We start from the raw sequence: 17,501 nt of genomic DNA on the forward strand, positions 1-17,501 counted from the left end.
TCTTTTCCTTGACAGGATGTAGTGTGGGGTAAAGTAAAATTAAGAAAAAGAAACAGTAGGGAAACCAGGGCTGGAGTTCAAGTTCTACTGCTAACTAATGCCTGACCCTAGGCAAGCCATCAGATCTCTTTAAGTCACAATTTCGCATCTTTAAAATGGGGCTATCTTGTCCTTCCGGAGTAGAAGAAGCAAATGATACAATTTATATGAAAGCACTGTAAGCAAAATAAACAGCACTATTATTGTCATTAAAATACAACTGGATAAATGATTTGCGACCATTATTATAACCATGTTTGTTTTTACTATAGACCAGTAGACATTTTCCTTCCCTTAGGAATCTTGTTAATAAAGTTGTTACACAATGAAAGGAAGAAAAGTTAGTTGCTTTTATTTGTTTAGTGGCTCTTGGCTTTAGGCAACATAATTATCTATCTTTTTACTCCTTTTAAAAAGCAATTCTCTTTCATTTATTTTCCCTGAAACAGACAACCTTATACTCTTTCTCTCCCCCAAATTAAATACACCAGGCTTGCTTCTTCTCTGAAAACATGCTGACAGGACCCTTTGAGTCTTGACTGTGAAGAAGAGTTCTTTAAAAATACTGACAAGTGAGGGAAGACATTTGGGCCACCCTCTATGGAAGTGGCAGATGTAGGATTTTCCTAAGCTGCTGTGATAAATAAATAGCTGAATCCTAAACAGAAGTTTAAAAACGAAAACCAGCTTGAGATGGACCTTAATGTCTGTTAAGAGGAAGTGAGGCTAAATTACCTGAAATATTGATTGTCGAAGATCTCCTAAAGTTTTCCTTTTATCAAAGGTCAAATCCCACATGCTTTCTGTTTGAGACACTACTGGGTGCAGAGCCCCATTGAGGAAATGATAATGGGGGCCGAGGTGGAGATGCAATTCAACAGTATTGTTTGTAGAATCACATTCTGCCCTTTAAAGAGGCATAAGAAACACATAAATGCCATGTTTTTATAAAAGATACGGTTTTATCTCAAACCAAAAATATCTGATTTACAATATAAAGAAGTTCTCCACTTAAGTAATTATAATTAACATTCTTTTCTTCCATGCTCCAAGATGTCTCATTTCAGTTTCTCAATTAACAGCTCTGCCACCATGAATTCCAAGGAAAATGGTTTTAATGTATGCTGTGCAGTATTACTCTGAACAAATATTGACACTTGAAATCTTCCAATCCTGAGATTATCATTACGAACAAAATGCTGGAAACATGCTCCTAAAACCGTGGTAAGCGCTGTGGCCCACCCGCTTCATTCTTTCTGGAACTATTAGCAATTGTCCGCTACTCTTCCCCAGTAGCACACTGGACACCTTCTGACCTGGGGAGCGCATCTTGCAGTGTCATATCCTTTTGCCTTTTCATGCTGTTCATTGGGTTCCTGTGGCAAGAATACTGGAGTGGTTTGCCATTTCCTCCTCCAGTGGACCACGTTTTGTCAGAACTCTCCACCATGACCCGTCCGTCTTGGGTGGCCCTGCACGGCATGGCTCATAGCTTCATTGAGTTACGCAAGCCCCTTCGCCACGACAAGGCTGTGATCCATGAAGGGGTTACAACTTCTATTTTCCTCCTTACTTCCACTAGACCTCACAGACTCTCCCGTAAACTATTTGAAGTCAGCCTCACGATCCCTGGGGTCTACTCTCTCCAGGTCCTATGTTCTCAGCAGCAGCCTTGCGTCTGCTACAGTTCTGAATCCATGGAGCTTCTGTGAGGCACTGCACCAAAAACACTCCAGAGCCCAGTCAGTGGAGAGCTAGATGACTCATCTGGCTATAGCCACCACTCAGGTACCTCAGGCACAGTTCTGTGAATGCGGTCAAAGACACACTAGCTTTTGATGACCACAGTGTAAAGCCTAGTGCTGATTGACTAAAAACCCCCTGGGTTGTTCCTGTTTTTAATACTAACTGCTAATCCACACCACTCATGGAGGTTGGTTATTTTTCACACTTCAGATATTTGACTCTGATAAATTTTTATATTTTTAGTGCCTTGATTTTTGTTGAGATCTATTTCCTTAGATTTTAATTTGCTGTTCAATCAATTTATTTTTTCTCAGCTTCAAATCAATGATAAAAATGTTGAACACATACCTGCTATGTATGCAGCCCCTTGGGTCTATAAGAAGACTGAAGGAACATCCATTTCCCTAATCCAATACCCTATGGACCCACCAACCCAGAAAACAAATAAAAAACCAGTTCTTCACGGTCCAAGGTTAGACCTCAAAAGAAAAATGTTGAGATCATCAAGTTCTCACAAATCATCCATTTAATAACCCATTGTAGGTTTTCGCCCAAGACTGACATTGAGCCAAACAGTCTGCAGACCCCACATTTCCTCCCTTTTGCCCGTCTCTGGTGTGTTGTCACTACAGGCCAGTTCTCCACAACTACTTACACACGAGGGGGAGTTTTCATGACAGACTCTGTCTGTGCCGAGGAAATAACTCATTCAGTACAATCGCATGCTCAGATTTCTCTAGTTTTCTTAGACTTCGATCTCTACTTAACAATGGCCATTTAAGTGTCATTATTTCATCACTCTCACAGATAAGGGTAATTTCAAAGTAAAAGATACTCTCAGTATTAAAATTCAGCAGCTTATAACAAGACATTGGCAATAAATAGTTGACTTTTTTTCTTCTTTAATTTTCATTACTGAATACTTAAGACCTCAATTATGTCTTTGCTTCCCAGAAAAACCATTCAAATTCTAAAAGAAACTTAAAATTACCTTTTTATTTGTAGTTCAATGTTAGCTGCATCCATTTCACTCAGCAAATGACATGGAACCTTGTATCGTGGGTTAGCTCGAGCTGTGAACAAAACTTTTCATTAACTTGGGCTGACTAAATAAAATCTGGTTGCTGATAAATGCTGGAGAGGGTGTGGAGAAAAGGGAACCCTCTTACACTGTTGGTGGGAATGCAGACTAGTACAGCCACTATGGAGAACAGTGTGGAGATTCCTTAAAAAACTGGAAATAGAACTGCCATATGACCCAGCAATCCCACTTCTGGGCATACACACTGAGGAAACCAGATCTGAAAGAGACACGTGCACCCCAATGTTCATTGCAGCACTGTTTATAATAGCCAGGACATGGAAGCAACCTAGATGCCCATCAGCAGACGAATGGATAAGGAAGCTGTGGTACATATACACCATGGAATATTACTCAGCCATTAAAAAGAATTCATTTGAATCAGTTCTAATGAGATGGATGAAACTGGAGCCCATTATACAGAGTGAAGTAAGCCAGAAAGATAAAGAACATTACAGCATACTAACACATATATATGGAATTTAGAAAGATGGTAATGATAACCCTATATGCAAAACAGAAAAAGAGACACAGATGTACAGAACAGACTTTTGGACTCTGTGGGAGAAGGTGAGGGTGGGATGTTTCGAGAGAACAGCACTGAAACATGTATATTATCTATAGTGAAACAGATCACCAGCTCAGGTTGGATGCATGAGACAAGTGCTCGGGCCTGGTGCACTGGGAAGTCCCAGAGGAATCGGGAGGAGAGGGGGGTGGGAGGGGGGATCGGAATGGGGAATACATGTAACTCCATGGCTGATCATGTCAATGTATGACAAAACCCACTGCAATATTGTAAAGTAATTAGCCTCCAACTAATAAAAATAAATGAAAAAAAAAATCTGGTTGCTGAAAAGGAAATATTGAAAACTATAAAGGACTGTACTGGGAGCTAGGAAAGCTTCTACAATCTGTGTGAATACTAATTTTCTCTGGATCTTAGTTTTCCCATCTGTAAATTGAAAATATTAAAACATAAAAGAGGTAAACAGTTCTTTAAGCCAAGCTAGAGAATTCCATTTCTTCAACTCTTTTTAAATATACTTTTAAAAACGAACACGTGCTATTTTCTTCCTGATATCAAATGATCACTATAAATAAAAGTTCTAGAAATGATGTTTTTTAATGTAAAAGAAATAAATATCACCTATAATTGTACTCCTAGGGAATACTGCTAAAATGTGATCTATATACTTTTTTTTTCGAGGATTTATATATACTTCTGGTGTTTATTCTACACAATGTGTCTGTATATACACACACATACACCCCACACGTATTTAAAGCAATTGAGATTATAGTCAACAAATATATAACTTGCTTTTTCATTTAATACACTGTGAATATTTTTCCAAAGCTTTAAATGACTGCATGGTAGCCCATTCTATAAATAGCTTAATTAATCCATTTCTTGGACATTCAGGTGATGTCCAGTTAGTCATTACTACAAAGTAACAGGGGTAACAAGTATCTCTGAACTAAAAATATATACACAGTTCTGATTATTTCAAAGCAAATCTATACAATTACTGGCTTAAGGTTTTTAAATACATACAACCAAACCAGTTGTATTACTTTATATACCTACCAAATGTAGAGGAAGTGCTAATTGTTGAGAACCAGATTAATAGAAATACTTGATTTAGGAGGAAAAAAGTCACTCACTGCTGTTATGATTCATGTTTTTTGGTTATGGGCTAGACAGATCTTTTTTGGCAGTTTATTGGTTGTTCGTATTTCTTCTTCTGTACATTTTTATATCCTTTTTCCAATTTACTACTGAGCACAATGGAGTAAATTTAAGAGCACTCTACAGACAGAGAAAATAAATATGTTATATATTTTTCTGTTTTCCACTAGCTTGTCATTTGCCTTTTGGCATTGTGTAATAGGGTTTATGTGGGCTTCCCTGGCGGCTCAGATGGTAAAGAGTTTCCCTGCAATTCAGGAGGCCAGGTTCAACCCCTAGGTTGCGAAGATCCCCTGGAGAAGGGAATGGTTACCCACTCTAGTATTCTTGCCTGGAGAATTCCATGGGCAGAGGAGTCTGGCAGGCTATAGTCCAAGGGGTCACAAAGTGTCACAAGCATTAGTCACAACTAAGTGACTAACACACATACACAATTAAGGTTTGTATCACTCTTCCTTCATTTTTTTTGTTGCTTTCAAGCTAAGAAAGGTCTTTTCTATCTTAAGATCAGAAAAATATCTACATTTTATACATTTTAAGGCTTCTTTTTTACATAAACATTAAAGAAAGTATAATTTCATGAAAGGGACAAATATTTGTACCAACTGTTAATTCAAGTGATGAGCAATTAACCAACTTCCCAGTTATATTTACAGAGTAATTAATTTTCCCCCTATTTATCTGAAAGGCTACCTTTTCATGGATTAAAATCCTAAAAATACTTAGATCAGCTTCTGGGCTTATTGCTCAATGATCTGTCTACCTCTGCATTAGTGCTACATTGTCTTAATTACTACAGCATTATAAATATGTTTACACTGATAGAGTAAATTTTCCTTTAGCATTCTCTCTTCAGTTTTTATTAATTTATCTTTTGAGGTGAATTTTAGAATCATTTTGCCAAGTTCCATCCCTTCAACCCCCTAAAAAACCATCAAGATTTTGGCTGGACCTTTATTTAAGTCCTAAGCTAACTGGAAAATTGTCACTTAGTACATATTCTAATTATGTACACACTGAAGTTCAATTCAGTGAAAAAAATAACATGTCATCTGAAAAAACTGATATATATTTCTACAATTGTGAAATCAATTTTTCTTCAATATTTTTTATCAGAACCATTACCAGATTTTTTCCCCTCAGGGGAAAAAACCTTTCTGGTCAATAGAACCATTACATAATTGTTACTGTTTCAGGTCCAGAGAGTTAATTTCCTTTGATTCATTGCAAATCAGTAACTGCTTTATTCTTATTCTTTATAAAAATGATCACTATTCTCATTCTCCAAGAACAGTATCCTCATCTGTCATGATTGATATGTCTCAATCTAAACAGCTTTCCTTGTTAGGATTTTTCACTTTTGCATAAATTCTGGGAAATGATTTAAAAAAAGTCTTACAGACTAATTAATGTTAGTAGCTTAAGCTCAAAAATCTATCATTGTGGATCTCAGTGTTTAACCTCCACCATGGTATGAGTTCTCTTAGAAGATTCAGCAAAGAGGGCTTCAGAGATACTTCAACTGCTTAAAGACTTATTACCTTGAGGAAAAGGAAAAAAGAAAATAAAAGGGAACACATGAAAATAAGACCAAGGCCACTTGCAACGCAATGACAACACATGCCCAAATTGCAGAGACAAGCCTGAATGGAGAACAATTGTGTCTGCCCTGCCCACACAAGAAAACATGATGTGTGGAAATGCCATTTTTGAAAATTTAACTATGGTCTCATATTATTACCCGGTGGGAAAAAAAAAGAAATATATCATCTTTTTAAAATGACAAAATGCTGACTTCCTGGTATAGTTCTAGTTAACTTGAAAATATTTTAAAATATTCCAAGAATAAACCTTCTAAAAGGGCAAAACTTCAAATAGCGCTCAATGTTTATCTTCTACAGTCGTCAACTTAAACAGATAGGGACATTTATCTTTCCATACCTTCAGGGGGTCTCTGCAACTGGGATTTCCGATAAAACAGCATGTAGGCACTTTCTTTTCCTTGAAATTGCTGTTCAATATCCTTTTCCTTGATTGGTTGGACTCTGGAATCATTTATATCAAACCAGTGGGGACAGGAGGGTCTATCATTTAATCCTGAGGATTCTGAAGTAAGTGTCTTGAAAAGTTGTTGATCATTTCTTTGGATATCAGACTCAGCCTGGACAGAAGAGTCCTTCAATAGACGAACTGTACTTTCATCTGAACTGAGCAGAAATATCTGAGAATGAAGCTGCAAAAACTGTACAGGAACAAAAAACAAACATTAGGTTAACAAAAAAAATTTTCATTGACATGATTTAAAAAATTTTCCTTTCTGTGTATGTCAACTTTTTGGCCTGGCCAGTTAAGAGGGAAAAAAATTTCATTTGGGCCATAATAAAACATTTAATAAAATCCGGAGTGCTTTCTGTTGAACAGTCTAATAGCTATATCCAGGGAGAAAGCTGCCATGACACAATCTTTTTTGGTGTTTTGGTTTTTTTTTGGACATTCCTACCCCTGGGCCTTAGCCTCTCAGCACATGCCCTGTGATGACACAATCTTAAACATGTTTTAATTATATCTCAATAACTGTTTTAATGCTGTTTTAAAAAGTCTTTACTGAAACAGATTACATAGAATAAACACTTTCAAAATCTTTAAAGCAATCCAAACAAAGCACAAAACAAAGGAAATTACACAATGAAGCATCATAGAAGATAATCCCGACAAGACTATGGGATATAGTCATAACTACAAGCTTACATGAACTAAATTAAGTATTGTCTTTCCTGGAAGCTGACAGGGTATAGCTCAAGAAATCAAAACATTGAAAGGTTAAGCCATAATCTCAAAGATGCTCAAATTCCTCCAGCTAAAGGATTAGGAAGAAAAAAACTTTTCTTCCCCAGCCTACCCCACCTTTCCACCCCATTCCACTCTTCTCTGATTCCCTAATCTCTACATGGCCTGTATCACTTCCTTTTCTCTCAGCACAAACTACTTCACACAGAAAATCACTTGGGGGCATATGGAACACTTTCTTAGCTCATCGAACAACACAGAAAGGTGATTTTCTCATTTTTCTCTTGGAAAGGAAGAATTTATAATGATGCATACTCTCTGATCAAACAGATGACCCAGAGGTAATACTGTTAACACTATATATAACAGACGGTAATATAGTTTTGTAGCTAAGTTACAGTAAAATAATAATTTTAAGTACAATAAAATAATAATATGAAACCTCTGAGTAATGAATACTTTCCATATAGCAATTTTTTCCTTTGTTCGGTAGTTGAAGATTAACTCTTTTAAACCTCAAACTTCAGTGTAGTCTGGTCCCAGTAATGGCAGAGAATTTTATTATTAGACTAACCCCACTGATTAAAAATCATAAACTTTAAGCAAAATAAAGAAAACAACTGTTTGAAGAGTAACCAAAAACAAAGTGGGGGTGGGGGGGCATTACCCTTCAAAAAGGGAAACGAGCTAGGTGAGCTCAGCACTGACCTGCCACTTCCCCGTCTGCTGCACAGAACAATGGAGAAGAGAGTTCAAGTGAAGAGCAGGAGTCCTACTGGACTCAGGAAGCAGAATTTGAGAATGCCAGAGAGGCAGGAGAGTGAAAGACAAAATTCCAGAAGTAACCCTATATCAAAACCTCCTCCCATCCTTGGCTGACTTTTTTTCCTCTTGGCTGACTTTTGAATGGCACATGTACAGTCTGAGACTCAAGGAACCGAGCAGAAAGCAACAGCTGGGAGATCCAAGATATGAGCAGAGATTTTGGCCCCCTGCTGCTGGACAGGAAGAGCATGGAGCTGAAGTCCTGCCAAATCTGAGGCATACAACAAACACCTCAGGCTTTCCACTGGGATTCTAGAAGGGTCCCGTCTTAGGTCAGGGATTGGTAAACTTTTCTGTAAAGGGCCAGACAGTAATATTTTAGGCTTTGTGGGCTAAAAGGCAAACCTGAGCACATTTTTAAACATAACTGTTTGAAAATGTAAAGACAGTTCTTAGCTGGGGGCTGTACAAAATAGGGCAGCAATCCCTAGCCTGCCCATGTTTGCTAACCTCTGCCTTAACAGGGAGGACCACGCAGGCCCCAGGACTAACAGCTACTCCCCAGGACTGTCAGCTAAACTACAACAGATCCACCCTACCAAAGCCCCAAATGAAGCTTCTACAGACTCAAGGTGATTCAAAATTACTTAAGGGTTTGTTAGATTATAACAAAAAACTCTTACAATCCACGGCCTCTAAAACACATATTCCACAATGTCCAACAAGTAATATGAGTATATGGCATGCAAAGAAATAGGACAATGTGATTCATAATAAAGAGATGAGACAATCAATTCACAAGAGACAAAAAAGTGAATACAGACCCAGAAATAATTCAGATGTTTTAATAGTAAAGTTATTGAAATACATAAATTTATAGGAAAGGATGTACAGAGTAGGTTCAAATGTGGAATTTCAGCAAAGAAACAGGCATTTTAAATAAGACCCAAGTGAAAAATCTACAGCTGAATAAGACAATAACTGAAACAAAAAAATTAATTGGCTGGGCTTGACAGAAGACTGGATACAGCGGAAGACAGGTCAATGGAAATTACCCAAATTGGAGCCAAGCGGGGCGGGGCAGGGGAAACCGCAAAACCCTACGAGAATATCTACGACCAGTGAGGAAATACTGAATAGTCCAATATATATGTAACTGTAGGTTTTGAAGAAGAGAGAGATAATAGAGCAGAAAAATAAATTGAAAATATAATGGCTAAAACTGAAGAAAGATTTCAAGCCTCAGATATAAAAAAACTTAGCAGATACAAAGCAAATAAACACAAAGAATGCCATACCAAGACACATTATTACTAAACTGCTAAAGACCAAAAATAAAGAGAAGATCTTAAAAGTAAACAGAAAAAAAAGACACGTTACATCTAAGTGACACCGACTTCTCAGCCAAAATAAAGGAAAAGCCGGAGCACGATAACATGACATTTTAAAGTGCCGAAAAACCAACAAAAACTACTAACCTAAAATCCTACATCTAGCAAGAATGCCATTTAAAAAAATGAAAGCAAAATAAAAATATCAAACAAAAACTGACAATATTTTTGCCTGCAGTTCTAGATGCCCAGAAAAACACTAAAGGAAGCTCTCTAGGCTGAAGGGAAAGGATATTAGATGTAAACTTGGACATGCAAGAAGGAACAATAAACACCAGAAAGGGTAAAATAAAACATGATTTTTTCATTAATTTCTTTAAAAATCACTTAAATGTTTAAAGGAAACACATACATACATACAAACACATGGTGCATTTACAAATAACGGTAAGATACAAGACAACAGCAGAAAAGGATGAGTGGTAAAATGGAATTATACTACTGTAAGCCTCTTACGTGGTACATGAAGCGTTACACTATTGGTTTGTAAATTACAATACTAACTTATGTATAGTGTAATCCCTAAGTTAAAAATTAAAGAACTACAGCCAAAAGTCAACAGAGGAGGCAAAAATAAAACATTAAAAATTACCTGATTAATTCAAAAGGCAAGAAAGAAAAAAAAGGGAACAAAGAATAGAGGAGGCAAATAAAAACAGAATGGCTAGATGACGAATTCAACAACTATACAAATTAATATATTAAAATTAAATGGACTGAACATTCTAATTAAAAGGGAGACTATCAAACTCTATTATTTGATAGAAAACAGATGAACAAAAGAGAAAAACAAATGCAAAGCTGTTTCTTTGAAAAGGTTAATAACCTTGATAAACCCCTAGCAAGACTGATGAAAAAGAAATCTAAAAAACACAAATTACCAATATCAGAAATGAAATAGGGTCCTATAGGTCCTATAGATCTTAAAAGGATAATATGGTAGTATTTCAAACAACTTTATGCTAACAAATTTGACACTTTAAGAGGTTAAATTCCTTAAAAATCACAATTTTCCAAAATCAACAAAACCCAACTTCATACTGTTTACAATAGACACACTTGCATTAGAAAGCTTGGTGCAAAGTGGGTAATAATACCAAACAAAGTAGATTTGAAGGCAAGGACCATGACTCAGACGGGAAAGAATCCACCTGCAATGCAGGAGACCCAGATTCAATTCCTGGGTCAGGAAGATCCTCTGGAGAAGGCAATGGTCACCCACTCCAGTAATCTTGCCTGGAGAATCCCACAGATAGAGGAGCCTGGCAGGTTGGGCTAATCCATGGGTCACAAAAAGTCGGACACGATTGGGCGATGGAGCACAAATCAGCGCTAAGAAGGAAATTATGATTTAAAAGCATGTTTTATAAAACAACTGAGATACCAACCCAAGAAGATAGAAAAGGATGATTAAATTAAATCCCAGAGGTGAAAGGGAGGAAATAACTAAAACAGAAATCAGTGAAGTTGAAAACAGATGAGTAGAAAATAAAGGTAAAAGTTGTTTTTTGAAAAGCTGTTTTATTAAAATTTGGTAAGCCCTAAGGCAAGACTCATGAAAAAAAGTAAGCAAACACAAATTACTAATTTCAGGAATGAAAATGAAGAACTTAAGGTCCTACAGACACTAAAAAAGATAATATGAGATACTTTGAACAACTTCATGCCAATAAATTTGACACCACACATAAAAGGACAAATTCTTTTAAAAATATAATTTTCTAAGACAATCCAAGAAGTAATAAAAATGTTAAGTAACTCTACAAACAAATTAAAACTATAATATAAAAAACTTCCCATAAAAACATTTCAGGTCTAACTAGCTTTATCAAACATTTAAGAAAGACATAATAATCTCAGAAAAATTCTTTCTGAGAATTTTAATATAAAAAAGTGAGAATATAAAAAAGAATATAAAAATATATAAGAATATATAAAAGTGAGAATATAAAAGAGTGAGAATATAAAAAATATAAAAGAATATAAATAAGTGAGAATTTCCCAATTTGAGTCCTAACTCTGATAATAAAATCTGACAAAGATACTACAAAAAAGTAAGTTAAACACTCAGATCTCTCATAAACATAGGGACAAAATCCTTAATAAAATATGAGCCAAATATTAGCCATTTCCTTCTCCAGGGGATCTTCCCGACCCAGGAATCGAACCTGGGTCTCCTGCATTGCAGGCAGATTCTTTACTGACTGAGCTGCAAGGGAAGCCAAATATAAATAATAGAAATACATAAAACTATGTCATGATTAAATGTGATTTATCCCAGAAATGTAAGATTTGCTTTAACATTGAAAAAAGTCAAAAGAATTCACTACATTAACAGAGTAAAAGAAAAGAGCCACATGGTCACATCAATAAAGGTCAACAAAGAACATTTGATAAACTCCAACCTCTATGCAAGATACAACTATCAGCTGCTTATAACACACCCAAAAGGAATCTGGGTTCACTGTGACAAGGGGCATAAAACTTGTGGCCTTCCTATGACCAAATACTCTATACGTGTCCTCTGCATTTCGTGTGGCTGTTGGGCAGGACCAGTGGGACAAGGTTCAACATTGGAAGGAAAGTTGCAGCATTTAGTGGTGAAGTTTGCTACTTAAGAGTCTGTCCAGCCCATGAATGTGTGGGCCAAGAGTGGTCACAGAAATATAAAGGCTTTGAAAGAAAGAGAGATTTCAACTATTTATGCCATTCTAGAAAAGGCAAAACTATGAATACAATAAAAAGATTAGTGGTTGCTAGGAGTCTGGGAGTGAGGGGAGATGAATACACAGAATACAATTTTTTAGTGCAGTGAAAATACTTTGTATGACCTTATAACAATGGATATATGTCATTATACTTTTTTTTTTCCAACCCACAGAATGTAGTACTACTTACTTCATTAGAAGGAATCCTAAGATGCACTGTGGACTTTGGTGATTATAACACATCAATAGAGTTCATCCTTGGTTTAGGAAAAACAAGCTAACCAACCAACCACCCTGATGAATGATGTTGACAACATCTATGCATGTTGTGGGGAAGGGGAATATGGGAAATTTCTGTACAACAGAAATTTAATTTAATTTTGTTGTAAAATTGCTCAATAAATTTATTATACAGATAAGTATACATGTTTTATACACATGTGTTTACTGGACTGTGATGTAAAATATATTTTTTAGGTCAAAAAAGTTTGCAAGCCACTGTAGTTAAGTTATATTGGCAAATAAAAGCACAAATTAGCTTCAAAGAAAAAAAGAGATAAAACTACCAGTCAACTATGAGTAAAAGCTAACTTCCTCAAACTTATGGAGAATATTTTTATTTAAAAACAAAACATTAAAGCCCCTGCACAGCTGATAACATACTTAATAGTAAAATACTGAAACATTGATCCAATCGTTTTGATTGAAAACCTAGGACTGTCTATGAACTCAGGGTCAATAACTTCATTTATGAATTGTGGTCTGATTAAAAGATGAACTTAAACACGGACAGACGCACGTAAGCACCTTGCTTCTACAAGAAATAACTCCATATGTTTACTAAGTGTTTTGTTGCTTTGCTTGTTTTCAGTCAAGTTTTTATCTCAATTCTAGCATTGCCAGCTTTTGCTCATCTTATGGACAAGAAAACCAGACTGCCAAGTTTAGTAGAATTGTGTGTCAAAGAAAGAGCAAGTGAAATGTGGATGAATGCCAGAAGACATTTATATAAGTAAGATGATAAGCCTTAGAATATGAACTTTGCATATACACAATGGAGTATTACTCAGCTATAAAAAGGAACGCATTTGAGTCAGTTCTAATGAGGTGGATGAAACTGGAGCCTATTATACAGAGTGAAGTAAGTTAGAAAGAGAACACCAATACTGTATATTAATGCATATATATGGAATTTAGAAGGACTGTAACGACGATCTATGCTAGGCAGCAAAAGAGACACAGATGTAAAGAACAGACTTTTGAACTCTGTGGGAGAAGGTGAGGGTGGGATGATTTGAGAGAACAACATTGAAATATGTATATTACCACATGTAAAATAGATGACCTGTGCAAGTTCAATGCCTAAAGCAGGGCACTCAAAGCTGGTGCTCTGGAAAACCCAGAGGGATGGAATGGGGAGAGATAGGGGAGGGGGGGTTTAGGACAGGGGACACATGTGTACCCATTGCTGATTCATGTCGATGCATGGCAAAAACCACCACAATACTGTAGAGTCATTATCCTCCAATTAAAATTAATTAATTAAAAAAAAGGAATATGAACTTGGTGACATTTTTTGATGTTGTGATTAAAAGCCCATTCTCTATTCTTCTATTTCTTAATTCTTGATTCTATGATAAATCACTAAGTCATTTAACTGAATTTTAACCATTAAGAAAAATACTAATTATATTTCTACCTAATTTAAATTTCCTTCTGCCAAGAAACTCATGTTGCCAAGATCACAATAAAATTTCTAGGGAATGGAACTTTCTAGAAGGATGTCATGAATACCTTTCGCAGTGGTCCATACTGTTTTCGGTACTTCTTGTTCCAAGATATTCCTATCTTCTTCAAGAGTTTCTGGCCCAGCTGATCAACAGGAATTAGATTACTCTCCTCCTTATGAAAGAAAGAAAAGTCATTTAAAAAAATCTGGTAAGATTTAAGTGCAATACTTATGAGTTCAAGGGACCAACAGGATTAATAAACAGGGCCTATAATAACAAACAAGTAGGTGGATTAACCAAAAGTATTTAAAAATAAAAAGCTTTTAAAAATAGATTAAGCCTAAGTTTAGAAAACTTGAATTTTGCCACTTTCTATGTGGTAACGTTTTAACATTTCAAGAGCAATACCCAGAGAGTATTTAGAGATTTGGTAAATTTTTGATATTATGTGGGATTTTTAGAAGAAATACTTTCATGCAAAAAGACTACTGGTCTCTTATGAATGTTCTGAATTATAAACAACTTCTAAAAGGGGGTAAGAAATGATTATTTTGAGCTGAAATCTGTCCCCTTACCACAAAAATTCATATGTTGAATTCCTAACTCTCAAAATTTTAACTGATTATATATTTGGATAGGGCAGTTAAAGAAATGACTAAGTTAAAATGAGGCCTTTAAGGGTGGGCCCTTATCCAATCTAGCATCCTTATAAGAAAGGAAATTTGGACACACAGAGACACCAGGGATGCACATGAACACAGGAAAGGCCAAATGAGGACACAGCAAGAGCCAAACAGAGAAGCCTCAGAAGAAACCAAATCTGCAGACACCTTGATCTGGACTTCCAGCCTGAGAACTATGAGAAAGCAAATTTCTGTTAAGACACCAGTCTGTGGGATTTTATCATGTCAGCTCTAGCAGACTAATACAGTAGCCATAGACCAATATTCAGCCTAGATCCCTAGAAAGAAACTGAGAAAAAAATGTTCATTAAGAATGAATGAATAAATGAAAAGAGACTATCATCTTTACAACAGAGTAGGAGGCAAACCGGAGAAGGCAGTGGCACCCCACTCCAGTACTCTTGCCTGGAAAATCCCATGGACGGAGGAGCCTGGTAGGCTGCAGTCCATGGGGTCGCACAGCGTCGGACACGACTGAGCGACTTAGCAGCAGCAGCAGCAGGAGGCAAACATTAAAAGTCATACACTTGAGGCATTATCAGTACTGGGAATGAAAAAGGGGACATAACTTCAGGTCCTAAAGACATTAAAAGGATAATATGGGAAAACAGTAAATTCCAAAGAAGTATATACAGTATATCCCAAGTCTATTTAAAGTAACTATAATAATAACAATAATAATACCCAAAGAAATCATGTAACCCAATCCTAACATATCTATACAAACACAAAGGAAATAAAATGCAAAGAATATATATCATAGTGTTAACAGTAACCAGACATTTTGTTTAAACTTATTTTCTTTATATACTTTCAATTTTTTCCCCTCAAAATTTCTACCATTCATAAGTATTTCTTTTATAATCAGAAAGCCTCTAATAAAAAGTTTTCAATAGACAGAATTTCCCCCAAAAAGACTATGAACAGTAACAGTATTACTTCTACCAACTAAATCATATAGCTGATATATATATAAACACAAACATATATTCTTTCTACCTGTAATAAAATTGCTTTTAGAATCATCAATGGATCATCAATCTCCTCTTTATTCTGAGTATCTTCCAAATTCACATCTGGTTTACTTTTGTCCTCCTAAAGAAGGAAAATAATAAAAAGTTTCTATCACTAATCTCTTAAAAAGTAACTAGCAAAACAGGAATGTGTGTGCCTCGGAGGTTTCAAGATGAAGAAATGATGATAAAAACATCATATTAACTTGTATGTGCTTTGGAATCAGGCAGTCTGGCTTTGAATTTCAACTGTGGTTGAATAATCCTAGACAAATTACCTAATCTCTCTAGCATTTCTGTAAATTGGGACTGTGAGGTAAATAAAGGTTCTAGCACAGTGGTCCCCAATCTGGACACTCCCTTAGTCCCCTTCTTTCAGAGTTCCATTTAAGTTTCATTATGCAGGCGCGACTGATTGAATCATTGGCCCTTGGTGACCCATCACTGGTCCCTGGTGGCTTGGGGTAAAAGAATCTGCTTGCAACACAGGAGACATGAGTTCGATCCCTGGGTCAGGAAGATCCCCTGGAGGAAGGCATGTATCCTGTATTCCTGCCTGGGAAATACCACGGTCAGTGGAGCCTGTCAGGCTGGGGTCCATGGGGTCGCAGAGAGTCAGACACGCCTGCAGCAATGAGCACGCAGCACCAAATTCAGTCTCCAGCCCCTGGTCCCTCCCTGGTCGGGGTGGGGGCTGAAGGTTCTAACCCTCTAACCATGTGATTGGTTCCTCTGGTGACCAGCCCTCACGCCGCAGGTAACTTCATTAGCATAAACTCAGGTATGGTTGAAACGGGGTCATTATGAACAAGAAGAGACATCCTTATCATTGGGGAAATCTCAAGGACCTCTAAGCCAGGAATCCAGGACAAAGATCAAATATATATATTTCTATTATACCAAACAGATCCCAGCAAAAAGCTAGAAACCTGAAAGGTTTCTATGCTCTAAATATAAGCATGATCTACAAAGAAACCCCTCTCCTCAACAAAGGACAATGAGAAACTTGCTTGCTTTGACCTTGATACTAGATGAAGGTGGAAATACACTCCCTCTAAAAATCTATAATCACAATAGGTCCTCATGTGAGTTTGTGGCCCAAATTCATACTAGTTGCATGGCTCTAAAACACAGATCTTATCTTCAAGGTGTTACAGCTTGGAGGTGACGACAGGCATGTGGTAGAGACAGACACACATCTTTCACGGAAGGTACTTTTAACTCAGGCTTTCAATCACTCCTAAACTGTGTTCTTAAAAAAACAGCCAACCAAGTCTACAGCCTAAAATAACAAAATCATGAGGAAACACATAGAGTCAGCAGATATCCAAAGACCCACAGTTTTCAGATACTGCAATTTTCAGGTAGAGAATAATAAAATAGTGTGTTTAAGATGTTTAAAGACATTCACAGGCTTCCCAGGTGGCCCTAGTGGTAAAGAAACTGCCTGCCAATGCAGGAGACCTAAGAGACATAGGTTCAATTCCTGGGTTGGGAAGATCCCCTGGAGAAGGAAATGGCAAACCCCTCCAGTATCCTTGCCTGGAGAATCCCATGGACAGAGGAGCTTGGCGGGCTACAGTCCATGGGGTTGCACAGAGTTGGACACAACTGAAGTGACTAGCATGCAGACATTCATGGCTAAGAAACAAGAGATTTAAAATGGTAGGAGGGGAGAGGTAGGCTGGCGTCGCCCAGGATGCGACACTGGTGCAGGGGGCATGTGGCCTGGGCAGAGCTCTCCTGCACTCTGCCAGCGTCCAACCTTGGTCTTGTGAGGACAGGCTGGTTCTGCAAGCACCAGTCCCAGGGCTGAACTGTGAGCGTTACTGAAAAGCTTTCGTCCCACATCCTCAGATGTTCAA

At 36.9% G+C, this 17,501-nt stretch overlaps 1 protein-coding gene and 1 pseudogene across 8 annotated transcripts in view; one reads left to right on the forward strand and one right to left on the reverse strand.

Annotated features, from left to right (window-relative positions):
• The window catches only part of USP40 (ubiquitin specific peptidase 40), a 79,508-nt gene that overhangs the window by 42,847 nt on the left and 19,160 nt on the right, over nt 1–17,501 (reverse strand). For 6 of the 8 annotated variants that reach the window (XR_006335914.1, XR_006335915.1, XR_006335916.1 and 3 more), the window contains 5 exons: nt 15,623–15,718; nt 14,005–14,112; nt 6,501–6,801; nt 2,777–2,858; nt 775–946 (listed from right to left, as the gene is read on the reverse strand). Coding sequence is in view for 5 of the 8 variants with exons in the window: in XM_043878006.1 (XP_043733941.1) it covers nt 775–946; nt 2,777–2,858; nt 6,501–6,801; nt 14,005–14,112; nt 15,623–15,718 (759 nt within the window). In the remaining 3 variants the exon portion in view is untranslated. The other 2 variants (XM_043878008.1, XM_043878009.1) reach the window with 2 other exon arrangements.
• LOC122678608 lies at nt 11,875–12,021 on the forward strand (annotated as a pseudogene).

The sequence above is a fragment of the Cervus elaphus genome, chromosome 20 (assembly GCF_910594005.1).
Source record: "Cervus elaphus chromosome 20, mCerEla1.1, whole genome shotgun sequence".
In the NCBI taxonomy this organism is placed as follows: Eukaryota; Metazoa; Chordata; class Mammalia; order Artiodactyla; family Cervidae; genus Cervus; species Cervus elaphus.